The 25421-nt window shown below is 49.1% G+C and overlaps 1 protein-coding gene and 2 long non-coding RNA genes across 5 annotated transcripts in view; 2 read left to right on the top strand and 1 right to left on the bottom strand.

The window, feature by feature from the left end:
- Window positions 1–8543: 8543 nt before the first annotated feature.
- The window catches only part of LOC149912528 (uncharacterized), a 158753-nt gene continuing 141875 nt past the window's right edge, over window positions 8544–25421 (bottom strand). For both annotated transcript variants that reach the window (XR_016461895.1, XR_016461894.1), the window contains exon 4: window positions 8544–8719. This is a non-coding gene — a long non-coding RNA (uncharacterized LOC149912528). The remainder of the gene's footprint in view (window positions 8720–25421) is intronic.
- On the top strand, window positions 17897–19030 carry LOC149912535 (uncharacterized). Of its 2 annotated transcripts, none has more exons than XR_016461520.1 (3): window positions 17897–17974; window positions 18523–18609; window positions 18953–19030. It is a non-coding gene; the product is annotated as an uncharacterized LOC149912535 (long non-coding RNA). The 2 variants fall into 2 exon arrangements; XR_016461519.1 differs by lacking the exon at window positions 17897–17974 and adding an exon at window positions 18008–18094.
- LOC149912534 (rho GTPase-activating protein 32-like) lies at window positions 19713–24631 on the top strand. Its single transcript, XM_090130849.1, has 9 exons — window positions 19713–19726; window positions 20355–20458; window positions 20937–21080; window positions 21357–21459; window positions 21555–21687; window positions 21853–21935; window positions 23327–23593; window positions 23769–23914; window positions 24103–24631. The coding sequence occupies exons 1-9, from the start codon at window positions 19713–19715 to the stop codon at window positions 24528–24530; spliced, it is 1422 nt and encodes a 473-aa protein (XP_089986975.1). The 3' UTR covers window positions 24531–24631.

Raw genomic sequence — 25421 nt, 5'->3', positions numbered from 1 at the left:
TCCAAGGATTCCTGGAACAGCCTGCAGCTGGCTCTCCTGAAGTTCAGGCTCCTGCCTTTGCTTCCTGCCAGGCCCGCATTCCTTGAGATCACCAACTCAAGGAGGGCATGGTCACTGCAGCCCTGACCGCCTCCTGTCGTAACCCCTGGTGTGCACCATGTCCAGCAATGCTTCCCTTCTGCTTGCTGTGCCCAATGCCTGCACCACAGAGTGATTCTCACTGCACTCCAGGAGTCTGTCAGATTGCTTGCAGCCAGCCATGCTGATTTCCCAGACTGACTGGAATCCCCCATCAGGATGAGAGTCAGTGAGTGCGATGCTTCTGCTGGCTGCAGTAAGCAGCTCCCACCAACAGGCTCTCTTTCCAGGCGGCTGTAGCAGACCCTCACCTCCAGAAGCCCTGCACTGCTGCACTTCCTGATTTTACCCACAAGTTCACAACCTGGTCATGGCTCTTCTTAGTTCTTTGCAGTCAACTTCTCATCATAGAGGGCAAATCCCTTGCCTTCCAGAATTCCATAGTATCAATTGTGTCTGCTAATGTCAGGATTTTTTTTTCTTTCTTTTCTTTTTCCATTTTCTAGGTAGGAAAATGAATTTCTGAGCCAGGAGAAGCAGAAGTGAAACAGTCTTCCTGGCACTGCTCAGGTTGCAGGAGTTGCCAAGTGCTCCTCAGGTAATGTGTGCTGAAGAGCTGACCTTGGTGGCAGGGGCTGTGGCTGCATTTTGTGCCTGTCATGCGGGAATCCAAGAAAGCCTATTCAGAGCAGGAGCTGCAGAGCGAGATAAACATCACGAGAAGGTAAGGCTGAGAAGCAAGGACACCTCCAGAAAGAAGAGAAAAACTGAGTCAAGTGAGCTGCGTGACGGCCGTGTGATGCTGACCATGATTGGAGGAAGAGCGCATGGCTGGGAATGACTGATGGCTCTGGTTGGATGGATGCCTGTGTGCACAGAGGTAAGGAGTGTTTGTGGGATGTTTTGCTGGCATCTAACGGCTGTAAGGGGAAGTCAAGAGAGAAAACTTGTGAATGCATAGAAGGGATGTTAAAATCTGGAACAGACTGTTTGGATCAGTCACAGCTGAGTCCAGATTGCCACACTGTCAGAACCTGGGGCCTAGGATTTTCCTTTAAGAGTGCCAACTGCTTCTTTTAAGTGATAAAAAGTAACACTGAAAAAAGCTTCCCTCCTTGCATTAGAATAAGGCATTGATATTTGATGTTTCTGTCTTTCCATTCCTTTAGCAGCCTGGGTGTTGATGCAGCTGCATGCATCTGCTGCCCTCCCCTTCTGTTTTGTGTAAAAGAACAGTAAAATATGCAATCAGTGTGAGATATTTTCAAAGTATGTTACTTTATTTGCCCCGAGGCTGCAATGGCTGGGAAATGGCAGTGTCACCCAGGAGCCCACACGGCGACCTGATGTCTCATTGTTGGGGTCTATTGGAAACCACCACGATGACAAAAGAATGCCTGGGATTCCTCCGGCCCAAATGCCAAACCTTGCACTTGGCTGTGCTGAACCTCATGAGGTTCACCCAGGCCCACCTCTCAAGTCTGCTGAGCTCAAACAGATGTCATTTTTCTCGTGTCCTTCCATTCCGAGTCCATCTGTTCCCCAAAGCAAAAGAATTTGGAGGGAACCACCGACAGTTATGTGAGCGATTTCAGCGCCTATTTCTGATCATGGCAACAACTTCAGAGGTCACACTTAATTTACGGTGCCCGTTGTAATTCTGACCAAGGCTGCAGTTGCAGCTGACTTCCCAAGGCTGCAAGACGTGGTGGTGACACAGCCTTGTGCTTCTGCATTGGTGCTCATCCCACGTTTCCTTTCTCTGTCTCGCAGGTCAGCTCCTGCTGGAAGCAGATGGTATCCCAGTGTGAATGAAGGTCAGTGCAGGAGCAGCTGCTGATGGGAGGAAGGAAGTCCATGCTGAAGAGCTCTGAAGCATCTGCAGGTATGGTTCTGGAGGAGGCAGCAGTGATGTTGTGGGGCTCCCCAGCAGGAAGCTGTCTCATCCAAATGCTTGCTGAGTGGTTGGAAGGGAGCTTTCTGCATGACAGCAGCACCAGCTGCTTGCTTCAAATGCTGCAAAGACAAGGATTAGCACGAGTTCCAGTATCGACAGTATCATCACGAATCACGATAGGATTACAATGTGTCCTCATACAAACGCAGCCATTTCTCTCTGAGTCCAGAGGCTGTCCGGAAAGCATCTTTGAGGTCTCTCACACCAAACCACTGCTGTCCGTGTGGGATCTGACTCATTAGGGTATAGGGGTTAGGAACCACAGGCTGTCTTTTGAGAACGGGTTCAGTCATTTCCTTACATCTTGCACCAGCCGATACGTGCCGTCTGCCTTCCGTGCCGACAGGATTGGGGTGTTATAAGGCCACAGAAAAGGTTCCAGAAGACCATCCTTAACCACTGTCTGTGTTACAGCTTTTAGACCCACTCTCCCTTCTAAGGCTATGGGATATTGTTGCTGTTTCACAGCTCCACTCCCTCCTTGGGCAGTTCTTTGTAAGGGAAAATTGTGAGTCCACCCCGATTTCCTTCCCCTGCCCACACCTTTGGATTCATTTCTTCTTCATCACAGCTGTTAACACATTCATTGACACCTGATATCTGTTTCACAGACTTGCAGCTGTAATCCTCATTTAACTGTTAAATCTCTCCCCCATAAATCGGTCCCTGCTTCAGGCACAGAGAACAATTGCCCTGCAACTATTTTATCTTTCCATTTTAGTTCTGTGGTCTCCAAGAGTGGAGCTGTCATTTCTGATCCCTCAGCCCCAGTTATGCACAACAGCCACATCCAGATACACGTCTGGTACCTCTGAACTAGCTAATGCTGTAGGATGGAATGTTGTTTCTGCACTGGCTATCAAATGCGGGATTGCTCTGAAGCAGTACAGCACCATGTGTTTTGTAATTTGCCCTTAGAAACAGTTTGAAAAAGTAGAAAGACTTTATTAGTATTAGTAAAAAGAAGTTATTTCATAACATATTTTAGAAATACAGTTGTTCAATCATGTGATCAATTCTCACTTACAGAACTGTAATAGTTACAAATTGCATGGGTTTAGTATTAAGGACCAGAAAGCATGTTGTAAGGCCATTCTGTTTGGATAGGAGAAGCTCAGCAAAAGAAAAACAGACTCCAAAGAAGCCAGGGCCTCCACACAAGGCCAAATTGACTCACTCTGTGGGCAAGTTGGGATGCAACAGGCAGGCAACAAGAGACTCCCCTCTGTCCTCCTTCCAAACTTCTCTCTATTAAGGGATGAGCAGGTGTCCAGAAATAGTGGCCAAGTGTTGATAAGCAGCTGTCAGGCGTTCAATAATTAGCAGTAAACCTGCTGAGATAGCAACAATTGGTGTTTAGCCAGTCACACACACACACACAGAATGGCCCGGGTTGGAAGGGACCTGAAAGATCAGGAATCTCCAACTCCCTTCCACAGGCAGGGCCACCAACGTCTGTAGCACTGCACATATGCACATTGCTGGATAGAAACAGCAGTGTGGGAAAAAACTATATGCTGTGCATGCAAAGGGTGAATCAGAATGGCTCAACAGCTGTCCCACGAGGAAAAGGAATCCCTTACCTGCTGTGACATGCTCATGGCAACACCAATGCAGATGCCAGCAGCTGATGCCCAGAAGGACAGCCAGCCTGGACTTATTTTCACTACATAACTTTGTCCTGATGTCCTTCTAGAAGCTTGGACATTTCTCCCTCTGAGCAGCAGGGGGCAGGAGAGTTCCAAGGTGAGGGCACACTCTCCCCTGTTTATCTGGCACTCAAAGAGAAAGAGAAAATGAAAACAAGATGTGTTTCCCTGCCCAGGGCAAACACCAGCCTTTCCATCCTTACAGTCCTCCTGACATCAGCAGCAACTGAAACAACATCCCACTCAAGGTAGCCATGTCTGGCAGAGGTTGCAGCTCTTTCTATTGCATCCCTCTAGCTTTCAAGTCAAGAGCTCCTGTGTCACACAAGGAAAAGCAATCTTTTACCTGCTATGCCATGCTCATGGCAGCAGCAATGCAGATGCCAGCAGCTGATGCCCACAAGGACAGCCAGCCTGGACTTATTTTCATTCCATATCTTTGTCCTGATGTCCTTCTAGAAGCTGGGACATTTCTCCATCTCAGCAGAAGAGGGCAGGAGAGTTCGAAGGTGAGGGCACACTCTCCCCTGTTTATCTGGCACTCAAAGAGAAAGAGAAAATGAAAACCAGATGTGTTTCTCTGCCCAGGGCAAACACCAGCCTTTCCATCCTTACAGTCCTCCTGACATCAGCACTAATTGAAACAACATCCCAATCACGCTTGCCATGTCTGGCAGAGGTTGCAGCTCTTTCTATTGCATCCCTCTAGCTTTCAAGTCAAGAGCTTCTGTGTCACACAAGGAAAAGCAATCTTTTACCTGCTGTGCCATGCTCATGGCAGCAGCAAGGCAGATGTCAGCAGCTGATGCACACAAGGACAGCCATCCTGAACTTATTTTCATTACATATCTTTGTCCTGATGTCCTTCTAGAAACTGGGACATTTCTCCCTCTGAGCAGCAGAGAGCAGGAGAGTTACAAGGTGAGGGCACACTCTCCCCTGTTTATCTGGCACTCAAAGAGAAAGAGAAAATGTAAACCAGATGTGTTTCCCTGCCCATGGCAAACACCAGCCTTTCCATCCTTACAGTCCTTCCTGACATCAGCACTAATTGAAACAACATCCCACTCACCTTTGCCATGTCTGGCAGAGTTTGCAGCTCTTTCTATTGCATCCCTCTATCTTTCAAGTCAAGAGCTCCTGTGTCACACAAGGAAAAGCAATCTTTTACCTGCTTTGCCATGCTCATGGCAGCAGCAATGCAGTTGCCAGCAGCTGATGCCCACAAGTACAGCCAGCCTGGACTTATTTTCATTACATATCTTTGTCCTGATGTCCTTCTAGAAGCTGGAACATTTCTCCATCTCAGCAGAAGAAGGCAGGATGGGTCCAAGGTGAGGGCACACTCTCCTCTTTTTCTGGAACACAAAGAGAAAATGAAAACCAGATGTGTTTCCCTGCCCATGGCAAACACCAGCCTTTCCATCCTTACAGTCCTTCCTGACATCAGCACTAATTGAAACAACATCCCACTCACCTTTGCCATGTCTGGCAGAGGTCGCAGCTCTTTCTATTGCATCCCTCTAGCTTTCAAGTCAAGAGCTCCTGTGTCACACAAAGAAAAGCAATCTTTTACCTCCTGTGCCATGCTCATGGCAGCAGCAATGCAGATGCCAGCAGCTGATGCCCACAAGGTCAGCCAGCCTGGACTTATTTCCATTACATATCTTTGTCCTGATGTTCTTCTACAAGCTGGAACATTCTCCCTCTGAGCAGCAGGGGGCAGGAGAGTTCCAAGGTGAGGGCACACTCTCCTCTATTTACCTAGCACTGAAAGATTAAGAGAACATGAAAATAGATGTTTTTCCCAGCCCATGGCAAACACCAGCCTTTCCATCCTTACAGTCCTTCCTGACATCAGCACTAATTGAAACAACATCCCACTCACCTTTGCCATGTCTGGCAGAGGTTGCAGCTCTTTCTATTGCATCCCTCTAGCTTTCAAGTCAAGAGCTCGTGTGTCACACAAGAAAAAGCAATCTTTTACCTGCTTTGCCATGCTCATGGCAGCTGCAATGCAGATGCCTGCAGCTGATGCCCACAGGGACAGCCAGCCTGGACTTATTTTCATTACATATCTTTGTACTGATGTCCTTCTAGAAGCTGGAACATTTCTCCATCTCAGCAGAAGAGGGCAGGATGGGTCCAAGGTGAGGGCACACTCTCCCCTGTTTATCTGGCACTCAAAGAGAAAGAGAAAATGAAAACAAGATGTGTTTCCCTGCCATGGCAAACACGAGACTTTCCATCCTTACAGTCCTTCCTGACATTGGCAGCAACTGAAACAACATCCCACTCACCTTTGCCATGTCTGGCAGAGGTTGCAGCTCTTTCTATTGCATCCCTCTAGTTGTCAAGTCAAGAGCTCCTGTGTCACACAAGGAAAAGCAACCATTTACCTGCTGTGCCATGCTCATGCCTGCAGCAATGCAGATGTCAGCAGCTGATGCCCACAAGGACAGCCAGCCTGGACTTATTTTCATTACATATCTTTGTCCTGATGTCCTTCTAGAAGCTGGGACATTTCTCCCTCTGAGCAGCAGAGTGCAGGAGAGATCGAAGGTGAGGGCACACTCTCCCCTGTTTATCTGGAACTCAAAGAGAAAGAGAAAATGAAAACCAGATGTGTTTCCCTGCCCAGAACAAACACCAGCCTTTCCATCCTTACAGTCCTCCTGACATCAGCAGCAACTGAAACAACATCCCACTCAAGTTAGCCATGTCTGGCAGAGGTTGCAGCTCTTTCTATTGCATCCCTCTAGCTTTCAAGTCAAGAGCTCCTGTGTCACATAAGGAAAAGCAATCTTTTACCTGCTGTGCCATGCTCATGGCAGCAGCAATGCAGATGCCAGCAGCTGATGCCCACAAGGATAGCCAGCCTGGACTTATTTTCATTACATATCTTTGTCCTGATGTCCTTCTAGAAGCTGGGACATTTCTCCATCTCAGCAGCACAGGGCAGGAGAGTTCCAAGGTGAGGGCAAACCCTCCTCTATTTATCTAGCACTCAAAGAGAAAGAGAAAATGAAAACCAGATGTGTTTCCCTGCCCATGGCAAACACCAGCCTTTCCATCCTTACAGTCCTTCCTGACATCAGCACTAATTGAAACAACATCCCACTCACCCTTGCCATGTCTGCCAGAGGTTGGAGCTCTTTCTATTGCATCCTTCTAGCTGTCATGTCAAGAGCTCCTGTGTCACACAAGGAAAAGCAATCTTTTACCTGCTTTGCCATGCTCATGGCCGCAGCAATGCAGATGCCAGCAGCTGATGCCCACAAGGACAGCCAGCCTGGACTTATTTTCATTACATATCTTTGTCCTGATGTCCTTCTAGAAGCTGGAACATTTCTCCATCTCAGCAGAAGAGGGCAGGAGAGTTCCAAGGTGAGGGCAAACTCTCCTCTATTTATCTAGCACTGAAAGATTAAGACAAAATGAAAACCAGATGTGTTTCCCTGCCCAGGGCAAACACCAGCCTTTCCATCCTTACAGTCCTCCTGACATCAGCACTAATTGAAACAACATCCCACTCACTTTTGCCATGTCTGGCAGAGGTTGCAGCTCTTTCTATTGCATCCCTCTAGCTGTCAAGTCAAGAGCTCCTGTGTCACACAAGGAAAAGCAATCTTTTACCTGCTTTGCCATGCTCATGCCAGCAGCTGATGCCCACAAGGACAGCCAGCCTGGACTTATTTTCATTACATATCTTTGTCCTGATGTCCTTCTAGAAAATAGATATATCTCCCTCTCAGCATCAGAGGGCAGGAGAGTTGCAAGGTGAGGGCACACTCTCCCCTGTTTATCTGGCACTCAAAGAGAAAGAGAAAATGAAACCAGACGTGTTTCCCTGCCCAGGGCAAACACCAGCCTTTCCATCCTTACAGTCCTTCCTGACATCAGCAGCAACTGAAACAACATCCCACTCATCTTTGCCACGTCTGGAAAAAGGTTGCAGCTCTGTATATTGCATCCCTCTAGCTTTCAACTCAAGAGCTCCTGTGTCACACAAGGAAAAGCAATCTTTTACCTGCTGTGCCATGCTCATGGCAGCAGCAAGGCAGATGCCAGCAGCTGATGCCCACAAGGACAGCCAGCCTGGACTTATTTTCATTACATATCTTTGTCCTGATGTCCTTCTAGAAGCTGGAACATTTCTCCATCTCAGCAGAAGAGGGAAGGAGGTGTCCAAGGTTAGGGCACACTCTCCTCTTTTTCTGGAACCCAAAGAGAAAATGAAAACCAGATGTGTTTCCTTGCCCTTGCCAAACACCAGCCTTTCCATCCTTACAGTCCTTCCTGACATCAGCACTAATTGAAAGAACATCCCACTCACCTTTGCCATGTCTAGCAGAGGTTGCAGCTCTTTCTATTGCATCCCTCTAGCTTTCAAGTCAAGAGCTCCTGTGTCACACAAGGAAAAGCAATCTTTTACCTTCTGTGCCATGCTCATTTCAGCTGCAGTGCAGATGCCAGCAGCTGATGCCCACAAGGACAGCCAGCCTGGACTTATTTTAATTACATATCTTTGTCCTGATGTCCTTCTAGAAGCTGGGACATTTCTCCATCTCAGCAGAAGAGGGCAGGAGAGTTCTAAGGTGAGGGCACACTCTCCTCTTTATCTGGCACTCAAAGAGAAAGAGAAAATGAAAACCAGATGTGTTTCCCTGCCCATGGCAAACACCAGCCTTTCCATCCTTACAGTCCTTCCTGACATCAGCAGCAACTGAAACAAAATCCCACTCACCCTTGCCATGTCTGGCAGAGGTTGCAGCTCTTTCTATTGCATCACTCTAGATTTCAAGTCAAGAGCTCCTGTATCACACAAGGAAAAGCAACCATTTTCCTGCTGTGCCATGCTCATGGCAACACCAATGCAGATGCCAGCAGCTGATGCCCACAAGGACAGCCAGCCTGGACTTATTTTCATTACATATCTTTGTCCTGATGTCCTTCTAGAAGCTGGGACATTTCACCATCTCAGCAGAAGAGGGCAGGGGAGTTACAAGGTGAGGGCACACTCTCCCCTGTTTATCTGGCACTCAAAGAAAAAGAGAAAATGAAACCAGATGTGTTTCCCTGCCCATGGCAAACACCAGCCTTTCCATCCTTACAGTCCTTCCTGACATCAGCACTAATTGAAACAACATCCCACTCACCTTTGCCATGTCTGGCAGAGGTTGCAGCTCTTTCTATTGCATCCCTCTAGTTCTCAAGTCAAGAGCTCCTGTGTCACACAAGGAAAAGCAATCTTTTACCTGCTGTGCCATGCTCATGGCAGCAGCAACGCAGATGCCAGCAGCTGATGCCCACAAGTACAGCCAGCCTGGAGTTATTTTCATTACATATCTTTGTCCTGATGTCCTTCTAGAAGCTGGAACATTTCTCCATCTCAGCAGAAGAGGGAAGGAGGTGTCCAAGGTTAGGGCACACTCTCCTCTTTTTCTGGAACCCAAAGAGAAAATGAAAACCAGATGTGTTTCCCTGCCCATGGCAAACACCAGCCTTTCCATCCTTACAGTCCTTCCTGACATCAGCACTCATTGAAACAACATCCCACTCACCTTTGCCATGTCTGCCAGAGGTTGCAGCTCTTTCTATTGCATCCCTCTAGCTTTCAAGTCAAGAGCTCCTGTGTCACACAAGGAAAAGCAATCTTTTACCTGCTGTGCCATGCTCATGGCAACACCAATGCAGATGCCAGCAGCTGATGCCCACAAGGACAGCCAGCCTGGACTTATTTTCATTACATATCTTTGTCCTGATGACTTTCTAGAAGCTGGAACATTTCTCCATCTCAGCAGAAGAGGGAAGGAGGTGTCCAAGTTTAGGGCACACTCTCCTCTTTTTCTGGAACCCAAAGAGAAAATGAAAACCAGATGTGTTTCCCAGCCCATGCCAAACACCAGCCTTTCCATCCTTACAGTCCTTCCTGACATCAGCACTAATTGAAACAACATCCCACTCAGCTTTGCCATGTCTGGCAGAGGTTGCAGCTCTTTCTATTGCATCCCTCTAGCTTTCAAGACAAGAGCTCCTGTGTCACACAAGGAAAAGCAACCTTTTACCTGCTTTGCCATGCTCATGGCAGCAGCAACGCAGATGCCAGCAGCTGATGCCAGCAAGGACAGCAAGCCTGGACTTATTTTCATTACATATCTTTGTCCTGAAGTCCTTCTAGAAGGTTGAACACTTCTCCATCTCAGCTGCAATGGTCAAAAAGGGTCCAAGTTTAGGGCACTCTCTCCTCATGGCCTCTTGCACTCAATGACAAAGGGAACATGAAAACCAGAAGTGTTTCTTTGCCCATGGCAGACACTAGGCTTTCCATCCTGACAGTCCTTCCTACTATCACCTGGAATTGAAACAACATCCCCCACATCTCTTTTTTGAACTTATTCATGCATGAATAATAATAATGAGAATTTTTCTGTAATTCTTATTTTGCATGGAAACGATCTGATAACCGGAGCTTTTTTCTCTAAAACAACCCAGGAAATTTGCATTGCTTATCTATGTACGCAAAATGTTTTTTCCATTCATCTCAAATATCAATTCATCTGGCAAAACAAGATAGAAAAAGTATTTACAGACATTTGTGGACATAGATTACTTCTGGTCAAGTGGGAAAGAATCCCTAATCTGCAATCATGAAATTCTTTTATCACTTTCTCTGATTTAGCCAGTGTTACCAAAAGGGAAATAAGACACAGGCTTTTGATAGCAGCTGCCAATTTAAGAATGATAATAACTTTTATTATTCTTGGCTAAGATCAAAGTCCCGCATTTCAGGATTATCTCCAGCTCATCAAATATAATTAACAGTTTTGGATAGCCACATTATTATATAGCTATACTGTCTTCCTCCAAGGAATTTCATTGTTTTGACACGTGCCACAGGTTGTTAATAGATTGCCTGATTACCATTTATTTTTTTTATTGGCTTATGATGACTACAGAAAATTATACAGCAGCACCATAAAAACTTTACATCCTATCCCATGTATCTGCATTCATACGACAATAACATTGGAAAGCATTGGTGAAACTAAGATTACAAATTAAAGCAGAGGACAATTTCAGTGAAACCCTACAGGTTTCACAGCTCTGCCCATTTCAAACCCCTGAAGACATCCACGGGTTTCCTGCTGTGGGACACAGGCACTCACCTGCAGCTCAGCACTGCCTGCTCATGCCTGCGCACACCTTCAGGCTGGAACCAAGGAAATCCTCAGCAAAGACATCAGTACACTTTTGTTATGATGACTTTCCTAAAGAAGCATCAAATATTTCTTCACGAGAAATACTGCAAGTCCCTTTGACACTGGCCCTTATTTTAAATGTTTAGATTTGTGCTTCATTCAGGCGTGCTGTCCCTCACAAAAAGATTTTTATTCTTTTGCTTTTCATTCTGAGGAACACAGTGATTTCTGCCTTGTTTACTGACTGTAGGCACAGCAATACTCCTGCACCTTCGGGAAACAGCAAATCCATCTCCTTCACACCCTGATTCTATCAAGCTCATTCACCTTACAAGGTATTTATTGCAAGCACCTCTTCCAAAAATGGAGACTAACAGAACCTGCAACCCAGGACACCTCAGTAAGCCAGTACTTTTCATCTCCTGAAGGTGTAGGTAGACACAGAGCTGGAAAATCTTTTCCAGAGCTGTGTGATGCTATCTCATCTGTGTTCCTTTACTGTTGACTCAGTGTCACTTCTTATCTAACCTGGTTGCATCCCAGGATTTCTGGTGCCAAAAATAAACTGACAGCTTTCATCACTAGTTAAAAGGAAACTGCAATAGGAAAAGCAATTTTTCTGATTTCTCTGTTGATCAAAGATGCTTCATGCAAGCCTGATGCGGTAGAAACAATATCAGCTTTAGAATGACAGTCATTAGAGCAGAATCCTTTCACTGATGAAATCCCACAGTCCTGATTCATACAACACTGGAGGACGCAGTAGTTTAGATGAGAGCGCATTAAAAATGACTAAGTTAAGGTCTCAGCAAAGAGTGACAAGTATGAAAAAAAGAAGTTGCAGAAACTGCTTCAGTTTGGCACTCTGGCATAAAGTATGACAACACACAACCTGCCTGTGCAGTTCCAGAAGCAGAAGAAAGCCGTCAACCAAGACTTGTTCTCATCTGCTCTGAAAGTCCACTGGGACAAGGCCACTTTTCTCTGACGTGCTTCCAGAAGTATCACTTCTGAGCACTGTGCCAGGGAGTTACAAGATCCTGTTTGTGTGTACAGAGGAGAAAAAGACGTCTGTCTGGAAACAGACTTGGTGAAGGAGAAGCAGCATTTTCCAGAGTACTTCAGAAAGAACTGAGCACTGCCCCAAGAGCTTCAGAGCGGCAGGCTGTCACAGTGTGCCAACCAGCTCAGCTGTGAGTTGGCACTGAAGCTGCACCACAGGGAGAACAAAGCCCCCTGTGCACCCTTGGAGAGCCAAGGGTTGGAGATTCATGAACCTTGAGCTCCTTTCCAACCCGGGCCATGCTGTGATTCTGGGATTCTCACCTTTGCCTCATCTGGCAGAGGGAGGCAGCTCTTTCTCTTGTCTCCCTCTGGCTGTCAGGTCACCAGGGCCAGTGTCACACAGGGAACTGCAAACACTGTGTGTGCTGTGCCCTGCCCATGGCAGCACAGAGGCAGCTGCCAGCAGCTGATGCCCACAAGGACAGCCAGCCTGGACTTCCTTTGATTCCTTCCCTTTGGATCAGCGTCCTTCAGGAAGGCGGAACATCTCTCCAGCTGAGCAGCAGAGGACAGCAGGGCTTCGTTGTCTGGGCATGTTCTCTTCTGGCCCTCTGGCCCTCACAGACACAGGAGGAGGACACAGAGGCTGCTGTAACACAGCCAGCCCTGCCTCTCAGGTCAGCTCTCAGGCCATCCTCTCTCCCCTCAGCAGCAGCTCACTGTTCTGCACTCCTCTGGCCTGGGCTGGCAGAGGTGTGCAGCAGTTCTGCTGATCTCCCAGTGCTGGCCATGTCTGCAGTGCCTGTGTGAAAGACACAGGAAGCTGCCAGCATTGCACTGCTCTGCTGTGCCCCTGCCATCACCGAGTTTGCTGTCAGCAGCTGCTGCTACACGTCCATTCAGGCACAGGCCTTTCCTTCCTGGCCCTCTTTCCCCCCTCTCTCCTCTGCTCTCTCTCGTGCTCCCCTTTGGCCTGGGCTGGCTGAGCAGTGCAGGCCTTGTTGTTGCTCCCTGGGCCAACTACGTCACGGTTCCCCGTGACTCTGCCAGCTGCTCTGACACAGCGACTGCGTCCTCAGTGTGGATTCCAGAATGCGACAGACGTCCAGAGAAGACTTCCAGGGCTGATTGGAACATGCTGCCATCAAGAACTGCCATGGCTCAGGCCCCCTGGGAATCTGCTCACAGCGAAAGCTGCTGTCACTCTGTGTGGGCACAGCCTTGTCTGTGTAGGCCTGCTCACACTGCAGCCCCTGTCTGCACCAGAACCGTGCCGATCCACCTTCTCTTGGCCTCCTTGCCTGCATGGAAAAGGGCAGCTTGGGCTGAAGGCCCTCAACTTTCAGGTGGCCGAGTGAAGTCTCTGAGCCCTGGTGACCCACGCAGCTCTTCAGCCTGCTGACCTGCTCTGCTGGGGCTGTCTTAAAAGGCAGAGGGCACGTTATCCTAATGTCCCCACATCCATCCCTCTTAGCATACTGTAGGCCAGTTCCTAAAAGGACACCTGCACAATCTCTCTGAATGTTAATCAACACTTAGTTGGTCTGTGCACTGCAGAAATTGCACCTAGGTTTTCAGTGGTGATTAGCTATGTGTTTAGTCAGAGGTGCAATGGTTCTAATGGTGAGAGAAAGACATTCCCAGTTGTCATCAGGTGGAACACACTTCAGACTGGAATCCTCAAGCAGACTGCAGTCAAGCTTTTTTAATTATTCGTTGTTGTTATCAATTCAGACGCATCTCTTAATCCCTGCTTGAATGAACATTCTGTAATAATCTGCTGAGACAGCGCAAGGCTTGACAATGAGACTATAGTTTATGAAAGCAGCACTTTTTACTTCCTTTACAAGTTCTTATCTGAATGCTAAATACCACATCAATTGACTTCTCACTGGGTTGAACGTTTTAAATATTTGGTAAACATAATGGTTCTAATTCTGACATTTAATATGAAAATATTAAAATTCCTTGTAAGTACTTTTTTGTTAGAATGCCAGATGCTAAAGGGATGAAGTGGCACAAGAAAGCAAAATGTCTCTGCTGATGGCAGGAAGGACTGTAAGGATGGAAAGGCTGGTGTTTGCCATGGGCAGGGAAACACGTCTGGTTTTCTTGTTCCCCTTGTCTTTGAGTGCCAGAAAAATAGAGGAGAGCGTGCCCTCACCTTGGACCCCTCCTGCCCTCATCTGCTGAGATGGAGAAATGTCCCACCTCCTACAAGGACATCAGGACAAAGGTAAGTTATCAAAATATTTCCAGGCTGGCTGTACTTGTGGGCATCTGTTGCTGGAAAATTTAATGTCAGTAAACTGCCTAGATAATGACAGAATGAGGGTGACAATAGAATGGTACGTAATCACAGTGCAATGAAAAAAGTATGCAGGGTGCAGGAAGGGAGGTGTGGACATTCTGAGTTGCAACTCTTTATTTGCTCCAGAAAGCTCTATCAGAATGGAAGACTGAAGGAAATACTTTGAGTGCTTTTTTCATGTGACTGGATGAAAGATCCATGTGGCAAATTGAATAACTGAGTGGTAAATGGACATAGATACCTCACTGTTTCATGGAACCTTTCAATTAAGCATCTGAGCACTGCGTACAGGACTTGGGAATATAAGTATTAGAGGATGATGGAATATCTTTATTTGGAAGGGACCTCGAGGATCATGTATTCCACCTCCTTGTTCCACACCGGACCTCCTATGGGTCAAGCCCTGTGTCTGAGAGCATTGTGCAAATGCTCTTTGGCCTTTGTCAGCTCAGTGCCAAGGCACTGCACTGGGGAGCCAGTGCCAAATTCCATGTATCTAGTTCATCCTACAGAATGATGCCAAGAACAGTTATAGAGATTGACTTACAAACAAAATTCTTGTCTTGAATTAATGGTACACTCACCATTTAAAAAAAAAAAAAAAAGAAAAAAAAAAGAAAAAATCAAAGCCACATTCTTACGCTGGCATTTTACAGTATTGTCAGATTTTTGTAATTCTGTTGTGTCATATAAGATTCTCTCATCGTGAAATAATGACCAAGTTCTCTTTTCAGATCTAAACATACAAATGCTAAAGGCAGCAGTGCTGTTCAAGAGTACATTACCAGCTCAAACACTGCTTTGGCTGTAAAACTGAAGGTAGTAAGGAATTTTATCAAGGAGTTAGAAGAAAACATGTAAGTGTAGATTCAAAGGCAACCTGTATTGTTACTTAGAGTTTGATATAGTGTAATCCAATGCACAGTACTTGTAACGTGTGTTTTACAAAATGCTTTGCAATGTAGGCATCTATTAAGATAAATGCTGCAAGTTCTAATATGTCCATGACCTTTTCAAACTGTTCCTTACTCCTACACATCACTACGAGTAGTTCTTCTGTCCGGAAGGATCACATGAGTAATTAACCTGTGACCTTAAGTTTGGAATTAAATGCATACAGTGGAAGTAAGAGCTGTGGGTTATTTTGCTCTTTCAGTGCTGAACAGCCGAGGTGTTTTGTTTTGGAGGGTGGATGGTGATGGGACAAGTGGGGAATGGCTTTAAACTGAGATGGGGGGTGTTGAGGTTTAGGTTGGATGTGAGGAGGAAGTTTTTCAGCCAGAGGGTGGTGAGGCACTGGAACAGGTTGCCCAGGGAGGCTGTGGATGCCCCATCCCTGCAGGCATCCAAGGCCAGGCTGGATGTGGCTCTGGGCAGCCTGGGCTGCTGGTGGGCAGGTTAGAAAGCCCACAGGACTTTATTGCAGCCCTGGGTGCAGGGGGATCACTGCTCCTAGCATGCACACAGAAGAGCTGGAGCACACAGGTGATGTACATTCCACTTGTGAACATTCCTGCAATTGCAGAGAGCGTGCGCCTGTTCCAATCACTGCTGCACAGATTAAAAACTGATTGCAGATGAGCTGTTTTGGTATGGGGTTCTTGCCAACGGTCTGCAGTGGCTGTGTGATTCCTCGGGGAGTTGCTCTCCAGCCCAAAGGTCATGTCCTAAGTCGACCAGATCCCGTTTGTGTCCAGAAATGGCTGACAACAGATCAGCTGCTGGTCAAGTTTCTAGCATCACACTGGCCTTGCTCCAGTGTCTGTGTCATCAGCCCCAGCACATACGGTGCACCTCTTCAAGGCTTTGCAACACTGAGACTCTGCACTTGGGCTCCAGACATCCTGCTGCACCAAGAGGTTATTCTAGCTTTGGTATCTTGCAACTTTGTATATAACTACATCACTGTAACCATCAATGTCTAGGAGCATGGAGATGGAGAAATTAATCTTCCTGTAATTCTCTGTACTGCAGCCCCGTGGTTGTCAACACCTAATGCAATATTGAAATTTCAGTTGAGAAATTGAAAGCTGTCCCTAACAAAAAACATCTGCATTTGTTATTGAAATCACACTAAGGATCAATAAATCCAAGTGCTTCTAGCATAAGCACGATTATAGGCAGTGTTTAGACAAGCTCTTACAGGAAAACCATGAACACAAGGCTTAGGAGAGACTAAGTGATGCATTCTGCAGGAATACTCATGGAAGTCTTCACAGTGCAGGAGTCTGATCTGATTACAGATGCTGTGCTTTAAGTACCCCTTATCATATCTTTTTTTTCACTGTTGTGCAGGGGTTGGACTCAGTGATCTCTGGAGGCTGGAGATGCTGTTTTTTAATGGAAGATGGAAGATGGAGAGAGGAAAAGCAAGTGCAAGGCATGCTGTGCATAGCCACCACATGGCATCTGCACCATTTCCCCCTGCACCAAGGAGGAGCAGCTCACAAGCTTGGCCTGGGCCAGGGAAGGGAGCAGACAAACATCTGGACCGACCCCAAACGAGCTGGTTCTGCAGGTTGGGTGTCTTCTGCTGCTTGTCTCACATCCTGCTGCTCAGCGGTAGATTTGTTCCTGCTCAGTGCTAACAGGAAACTCACACAGCATTTCTGTTTCAGCTGTGCCAACGCTTTGATCCCTTGCTGCTTGGATGGGGCGTTTGAAGAATGATGCCTGTGCTGATGTCCAGCCAGGCTTTGGGGATGAGTCTCCACACCAGGGTCCGTCTGACAGGACTGAGGGTTGGGGATCGGGCCAGGTCGAGTCCAGTGTGCTTTGCTCTTGTTCTTAGTGCTTGTTTTTGCTCAGGAGGGCAGGAGGTGAACCTCGTGAACCAATGCCTGCAGACGGGGTTTGCAGAGAAAGAGGTCCTGCAGGCCTTGTGTGACAGCCACGGAGCTACAGCGAGGCTGCATCCGTGTAAAACACCAGAGATCCACGGAGGTGTGAAGGGGAGCTGTGGGCTGCAGTCACGCAGGAAGGGATGTGCATGCTCGGGGTTTGGTTGTTGTGTGTGTGTTAAGTGACTGTGATACCACTGCTGGGTCAGTGTGAGTGTACGGAACAAGTGTGACAGCCTTTTTGATGGAGCCCTGTGAAAGGAGTCCTATGGACTTGAGATCCAACTATCAGCCTGTGGGCATCATTTAGGAGTTGGGGTAGGGGATGAGGCAAGGGAAGTTGGGCTGAGAAAGGGATAAAGCAGTCTGGCAGCAGTTCTGTGTTTCTCCCATCTCCTCCTTTATTTCCTTACAGGTGAGATAGATTGGTGCGGCAACATGCCCTTGAATGTAACAAAAGCCACTCTAGTGTGGATTTGACATGGGCCCAGCACTGCAAGGTACGCTGCTGGGAGGAAGCGTCCATCTGGCTGAGGGCAGGAAGGCCCTCCAGAGGGATGCACTGAGGCCAGTTGTGCGAGGCTCAACAAGAGCAAGCGCCAGGTCCTGCGCTTTGGTCATGACGACCCCGTGCCAGCTTCTCCAGGATTTGGCTGGGGTAGAATTCCAAGCAGCCCCTGATTCCAGAACGTTGGGCTGGGCTGTTGGAATCTTCTGCCCTTGTGACTGGTCTTGCCTCCCCACCCTGTCCGTCGTGGTGGAGCAGCCTGGTGGCCCTCAGTAATGTCATAAGGGCTAGAATGAGGGGAGGAGCAGTGCGTGCTGCGTCCCTTCATTGGAGCGCTGGAGCTCTGACTGAGCAGCTCGCTTGTTGCACTTGTGCACCGACTGCATCCCTTTGTCTTCACACCGTCCTGTGCAGCACCTTGTAGGTAAGCTGAGACAGTGTGGGAGAGATGGGGGGACAGTGAGTGCTGAGAACTGCTGGCTGGCGGAGCTCATAGGATCACATTATCTCCATCAGCAGAGGGGTGGCCATGAGGGACAGGGAGGTGATCGTCCCCCCCTGCTCTGCTCTTGTGAGGCCCCAGCTGCAGTACAGTGTCCAGAAAGACAGGGAGCTGCTGGAGAGGGTCCAGAGGCAAGCCACAGAGATGATCAGGGGACAGGAGCACCTCCCCTGCAAAGACAGGCTGAGGGAGCTGGGCTTGTTCAGCCTGGAGAAAAAAAAGGCACTGGGGTGACCTCACTGCAGCCTTCAGTACCTAAAGGGAGCCTTATAAAAGGAGGGAACCAACTCTTTGAAAGGGTAGATAACAGCAGGACAAGGGGAAATGGTTTTAAGTTGAAAACTTAAGTTTTTAAGTTGAGGGAGGGCAGATTTTGGATTTTCCCTCGTAGTCTTTGCTAAACCGTGGAAGCAAACTGACCTACTCTTTCTCTCTCATCTCTCCACCCTCTGCCTGCTTCCCTGCTGCAGCTTTTGCTCGTGGAAGATCAGAGCAAAGTGACAAGGAACGGCTGCGGATTCGTGAGATTTCTCTCCCTCGTTCTGATCTCTTGCCAGGTACCTGCCATGGTTTGTCCCCCCACATGCTTTAGCAGCCCGTGACGCCCCGTGTTTAGTAACACAGCCTCATCCAGCTTTGATGGGACGCTGGTCACGTGTGGGTTTTCTCCACGTGCTGTGCAGCTCAGCCCTCAGAAGGATGCTGTCTGTGGTGCTGTGACCAGCTGGTCTACAGGAAACCAATCCCTTAGGCAAAGAGTCCCAGCCCCAGCTTGTGCAGAGCTGCACAGCATCACCAGGGACACCAGCAGGCGTGCTTGGGCTGTGTGAGTGTGCCCGACAGCTGTAGGGAGCACAGCAGAGATGTGAACAGAGAAAATAAAAGTGTGTTTCTTTTCAGTTCCAGCTTGTCACACCTACGCTGATGGCTGTGGCGTGCAGCGAGATCAGCTGTGGGCCTGACCTGGCATGGACAGAGGTAGAGTATGAAGCTCTGATTGGTCTTTGTTCCCTGACTGCAGCCAGCAGAGTGAGCCGCAGATGTGCTCTCCTGCTTTCCAAGAGAGCTCCTCTGTGGCAAGACAGTAGTGCAAGCGTGGCAAGTTTATAAAAGTACCAGAGCCATCTCGGCTGTGGGGTTTGTCCTCTACTGACTTTTCCCTTCAAATGGCTGCAGAAACAACAATCATTCTCTGCTCTGTTTGGTCTCGCTGTTGGTTGGACTGCTCAAGAGAGCTGCTTGGTGCTTGCAGTGGCACTGTTTGCACCTTGTAACTGCAGCCGTAGCTTTGGTTTCCCTCTTCACGGTCTCCTAGCATCTTAAACAGTCAGCCTTCCTGCACAAAGAGCGCAGGAAAGGAGGGGGCAAAATGGACAAGGCCACCTGTCTGCGTCAGTGCCATTGCTGATTAGTCTGGGTGGGGAGAGATGCATCTTTGCATTGCCTGGCGTGTGCCTGCTGCACACCAGGGAGAGAAACAGCCGTTATTAGACTTGCAGTTCCTTCTGAAGTGCCCATGATAAGGACCGAGTGCATTTCCTGCAGCTTTCTCTGCAGATGTGCTCCTCACCTTGAAATCCTCCTCGTTGGTTCCCAGCTCCTCACCGTGGCCTGTGCTCTCTGTTTCAGGCTGAGAACAAGGGGAAGCCCCTGCTGGACCATGGGGAGTCAGCTGTGAACATTCCAGCTATTGCTGCTGCCCATGCTATTAAGAGATACGTTGCCCAGGCAGCGGATGAACTCTCCTTTGAGGTAAGCAGTTCAAGGCGTTCCTTGTTGTTCAATTTTACAATGGCAAATGCCTTCAGAGCTGCACTGGTGCAAGTGCTCTCATGCTTGGCGATGTTTGGCAGTGCAGAAGAATGCAGACATTTGAGCTGTGCTTTCCTCCCAGCTGTGCTGAAGCTGGGATTGACGTTGCAATCTCTTGCAGGTGGGAGACATCGTGTGTGTCATCGACATGCCACCAAAGGAGCTGACCCCCTGGTGGAGAGGCAAGCTCGGCTTCCAGGTAGGCACAAGCTTCAGACTGGAGAGTGCAACTTCAGTAAAGGCAGGAATCTCAGCTTAGAGCTGCTCTGCCTGCACAGGATGCCTAATGGACATAAACAGTTTCCCTGTGTTGGTGTCAGAGGACCTTGCCCTTGGCTGCAAATGTTGAAAAATTGTTACCTTTATGCTGTGAACTATGGCCATTTTCTGCTGGATAGTCTTATGGAACGTCAGGCAAGCACGTTCCGAGGGAAATGTTACGTGGCTTTTGGTTTAACAGTTCAGATCTGAGAAGTGCTGCATGCAATAGTTGGCCTCTCTTCTTGTTACAGGTTGGATTTTTCCCAGGGGAGTGTGTGGAACTCATTAATAAGAACATTCCTGAGGCACTCATCAATTCTGTGCCAAAGCCAGGTACGGATGTTACATTTGATGGTGTGGGGAAGCAAAAGGGAGTCTTTTTTGGGGTGGTTCCGTGTTTAATACCTCCTTTATCCATCCCACATTGTCATCTGGATGTATGATCTTTCATGCATACCATGGGGCAGAGATTTGGCCCAATCCTCCTGTGTTTATGATTGGACTTGGCAAAACTATAGAATCTTCATAGAATGGCTTGGGATGGAAGGGACCTCATGGAAAATCATGCTCCAACCCTCCCGCCTCAGGCTGTGCTGCCAGCCCCCACATTTAATGTGAGACTAGATCAGGCTGCCCAGGGCCCCATCCCACCTGGCCTTGGGCTCCTCCAGGCATGGGGAAAATCCCTTTTTGTATGTACTGGTTGGTAATGTTCTTCCCGTTCTGACGTGCTCTGTAGAATGTGCTGTGCTCGGCCTCGTCCAACGGAGCCAGACCTGAAATGACCTGGTTTCTTCCTTTTGTTGTGCAGTGCCCAAGAAACGCAGCAAGATCCTCACCTTCCTTCGTTCCTTGGTGAAGGCCCGCCCAAAGAAACCGACCGAGCGGGAGGTGGAGAAGGAAAGGGTGTTTGGCGGTGACCTGGGAGAGCATCTTCTCCACTCCGGTCGTGATGGTAAGGAGCTGCCCATTCCTGAGATCTTCCTCTGCTGGGCATCTAAAGAAGATGAAAGGGAGCTCATATCTAGCAGGGGGCAGGCTGATAGCCGTGGAGACACGTGTAATGGGAGTTGATGGCTGAAGGATAAAGTGAGGCGGATGCTCCTAAGAGACAAGCACATCTGTATTTGCTTCAGCCAAGCCTGGCTGGGCTTAGTGGATGGCATGTGAAGCACAGCCTGCAGCACGACTGAATCAGGAGCTCCACTGACGGCTGGCACGTGTTCTTCAGTCCCCCAGGTCCTCCAGAGCTGCGCTGAGTTCATTGAGCAGCACGGCGTGGTGCAGGGGATATACCGCCTGTCCGGCGTCGCGTCCAACATCCAGAGACTGCGGTAAGAGTGCTGCGACTGACACAGCCTGAGTGCATCTGGTGTGGCTTTGGGCTTGCCTTCCTCTCGCTCAACCGGGTTTGCGTCCCTCTCTCCAGGCAGGAATTTGAGTCGGAGCAGATTCCTGAGCTCACCGTCCGTGACATTCACAGCGTGAGCTCCCTCTGCAAGATGTACTTCAGGGAGCTCCCGAACCCTCTGCTCACCCACCAGCTGTACGGCAAGTTCTCGGTAAGCACAAGGCCACGTCTTTCATTTCCCTCTTCCTGGGCCTCTTGGCAGATGGCTGCAGCAGTGCCCCAGCTCGGAGGCCCTTTTGCTGTCAGCCCCACGAGGTTTACTCGCAGTGGTGTACTAGCCTGATTGGTGTCTCGCTCCCTTTCTGCACTACTCCAGGATGCTGTTGGTGCCGCTACAGAGGAGGAGCGGCTGCTCAGAATGCAGGACGTCATCCAGCAGCTGCCCGCTCCTCACTACAGGTCAGTGCTGCCCTCAGCCTGCTGAGCTCAGCCCTGCTGCATTGCAGAGGGCAACGATGCGGTTCCAGGCTCTGTCTCACGCCGGCAACACGATGCCTGTGTATGCTGAAGGGTTGAAGGCTCCATGGGCTTACTTTATGGGGTCAGTTCCTGGGCACGGGGGCACGCTTGGTGCAGCTGATGGCTGTGGCTGTGCTGTGCTGGGGCTTGGTGCTGCAGCGTGGCACTCAGTCAGGTTGGATCTACTTCATCTTCGGTGACAGTAGCAATCACAAGAAGTAGCATGAATGGAGGTTTGCTTTCTGAATTGCAGCACGGCATGCTCGTTGGTGCTGAACGTTTGCCTCTCTTGTTTTCCAGGACACTGGAGTTCCTGATGAGACACTTGGCGTGTCTGGCTGGGAGCTCCAGTATAACAAACATGCATGCCAAGAACCTAGCCATTGTGTGGGCTCCAAACCTCTTAAGGTAAACTTCTGGTTCTGTTTCAACACTTCCTCTGTTCTCCAGTTAAGAAAAGCAGTCCTCTCTTTTTCTCCATCAAATGTGCTCTTCTCCTGTAAAATCTGTGGCTGACAGAAGAGCAGGAGCCTGGGCTGTTCTCCATCCCCACAGGCACAATGTCTAGGTGACAGTTGTGCTCTGTTCTTTAGATGGGACTGACGTGTCCTTGATCATCCAGGGGAATTTCTGCAGTGGCATCACTGACTGCCCACTGCGGAAGTCTCCAGAGCCTCAGCTGACAGCTTTTGGCTGCAACAATTCAGACTCGGGGAAACGGTCTTGGAGAAATGACTTCTAAAATCTGCCTTTTCTACAGATCACAGCAGAACGAGTCTGCCTGCGCCAGCGGAAGAGCTGCCTGCATGGAGCTGCAGACGCAGTCGGATGTGGTGGAATTTCTCATCAACCACACAGACGTCCTCTTCTGCTCCAAATCCGGAGCAGACATTGCAGATGCAGCAGGTGAGTGTCTTCCTCCATTAGCTTGATCTTGACCTGACACCTTGATCAAATGCAGGCCTTCTCCAGGACCTTTGAGATACTCTTTTACCATCAAGGGGACAGCAGACCTCTGGGCTTCCATTAGGGTATGGCATCCTGTTGCTGGATGCTGAGAATGTCCAAGCCCAAACTTCACAAGGAGGAAACCGTAATTATTATGTTTGCAGGCAGGAAAAGCTTGATGCAAATGTGGCAGCGAAGCTTTCTCAGTTCCCTGCCCCCATTTCCTTGGGTTTTTCCTTGCCTATTTTGATACAGTAAGCTGCTCTTAATGATGACCGTGTCCTTTGCCATAAACACACCTCTGCCCACATGGTTATGTTGGGCTCCTCTTCTTCCAGTGGCACGGATAAGCAAGCCTGAGAAAAATACAGCACCTCCCCCAGAACTGTGGTGGCTGTGCTACTGCTTTCTGATCCTCGCTCTTACCTGTGGTTTTCCCTGACAGGGCACAATTCTCTCCCAGGGCCCAAGTCTGTGGGGGTCTCTTCTGCTGCCACAAAGCTGCTCAGCCTGGAGGAGGCACAGGCACAGAGGCGAGGCCACAGCAGCTCTCCCCCTGTGACAGAGAGCTGCCAGGACATTGAAGTGGAAGAAAGCCCTGCAGCTGGGCAGGGCAAATTCCACACTGTCATCGACTTTCCATCTGAAAGGTAAAGAGGACTTTCTTTTCCAGCACCTAGCATCATTGTTTGGGTGGGTTTTTGTGTTTTCCTGCAGAAACCAGGCAGTGCTAGGAACAAGCAACTGCTGCCAAGAGCTCAGTGCAGCTCTTCCCTCACCCTGAACCACGCACGACTCACAGCATTGGCTGTTTTCTCTCTCCAGGCAAAATCCACCCAGCAAGAATGAGGAATCACCAGCTAGCAGTTGGTGTTGCTGCTTCAGCCTCAGGAAGCCATCCTCTGGCAGCAAACGCCAACTGCAGCGCAATGCCAGGCAGCCCTCAGAAACAGCAGTGGTAGTCCTGGCAGGTAAGGGTGCAAATGCAGCTTCCAAATCCCTGCTATTCAGGAACATAGAATTCAAGCTTGCTCTGCACTTCTATCTCCTTCTGGCATTCCAGCCCCTGCCTAGCATCTTCAGTTCACCCCTGATCAAGAACCACTGTCGTAATTCAGCTTGTGAAAGTTTGACACTAACCCCTGTGTATCCTTTCTAGGTGAATCGAGCCCTTGCCAAGCCATAAGATCCAGGGCAAGTAGCAATGATGCTCTCTCTGCTTCCATCAGTGGAGAGCTCATAGGAAGCACGAATCGCTGCAGTTCCAAAAGCAGCCTTACACACGACAACAGTGATGGAGAGAAGGAGCTCATCGAAGTTCATGCTATCATTACACCTGGCTCTGCTGAAAATGCTGACCTGGGCCAGCCAGACACCACAGTCACAAGTGTGGTCTGTCACCCAGTGTCTCTGCAGTGCAGCCCATCCCAAGCACAGTGTGAGTGCCCCGACAGCAGCACCTCCATGCAGGAGCAGGTCAGTGTCAGTGAGGAGGAGCAGAGCCTCTTGCAGGGGGACTGTCAATCAGGCCTCCAGTCCCAGGCACCAGACAGCAGCACTGAGAGCTCTGAGCCACTCTCTCCATGACAAGACAGGATGAGTCCCTAAGTCACCGTGGACCTCTCCCACCCTCCTGTCTTTTATACAATAATAAAAGCACACTCGTGCTCAATCAACGCCTTGACTGCCTCCAGAGTCTTCATTCACACGGACTGGGATGAATGCAGCACACAGCAAGGCACCCCAGCTTGCAATGCTGTGGCTGTGGGGTGCGTGCAGCACAGCTCCGGGTTTGTTCCTGTTTTGTCTGGCTTTGGGATGTCTGCAGGGGGAGCTCTGCTACCATTTGGCATGGTAGCAAATAATCTCTCGCATCCTGGATGCTGCTCATGATACTCCCAAGCTTCCTGGCTGTGGCTTTGTGATGATTTTCAGGGCTTTCTGATGCATTTTCATGCCTTGCCCGCTCCTTAACACCTCTCTCCTCCCATCATGTCCTTTCCTGGCTCCCACCTACGAACTGGCCCTGCAGATCATCTCCAGACCTGTCATCAGCACACTGCGGCAGGAGAAGCTCCCCCTGGCCAACGTCAGGCAGTACTGCTTGGTCTGCAGCTCAGTGGCCATTTCCCTTTTAGGCGGCTCCTGCAGAAGAATCAAGCAGCAGAACCTTTTGCTCACCCTGCAGCACAAAGATGCTGCAAAAGCAGAAACAACCTGGGAATCTCTGGGTCTGCAAGACTTCACAGACACTCACCGGCTGTGTCTGATGGCTCCCTCCCATCCTTGATTTCCTTCTCCCCTTCTCCTCGTCTGATCCCACTGCTGAGCCATGATCAAGCTGCCCAGTGTGGCAGAGCATCGTGCAGAGCCGTGCTGGCACCTCCTCCCCTTCCTCTCCTGCAGCTCAGCGTGCAACCTGAGCAAGTTTTTTTCTGAGAAAGTGACCAGCTCTTTTCCATCCCTTTGCCCCTGCAA

The sequence above is a fragment of the Phasianus colchicus genome, chromosome Z (assembly GCF_987193195.1).
Source record: "Phasianus colchicus chromosome Z, bPhaCol1.hap1.1, whole genome shotgun sequence".
NCBI lineage: Eukaryota > Metazoa > Chordata > Aves > Galliformes > Phasianidae > Phasianus > Phasianus colchicus.
This window is presented reverse-complemented; position numbering and strand designations above follow the sequence as displayed.

Coding starts and splice junctions, on each gene's coding strand:
- LOC149912534 (XM_090130849.1), top strand. Junction 23,594..23,768: donor ATCGACTTTCCATCTGAAAG/GTAAAGAGGACT, acceptor TTCTCTCTCCAG/GCAAAATCCACCCAGCAAGA. Junction 23,915..24,102: donor AGCAGTGGTAGTCCTGGCAG/GTAAGGGTGCAA, acceptor TATCCTTTCTAG/GTGAATCGAGCCCTTGCCAA.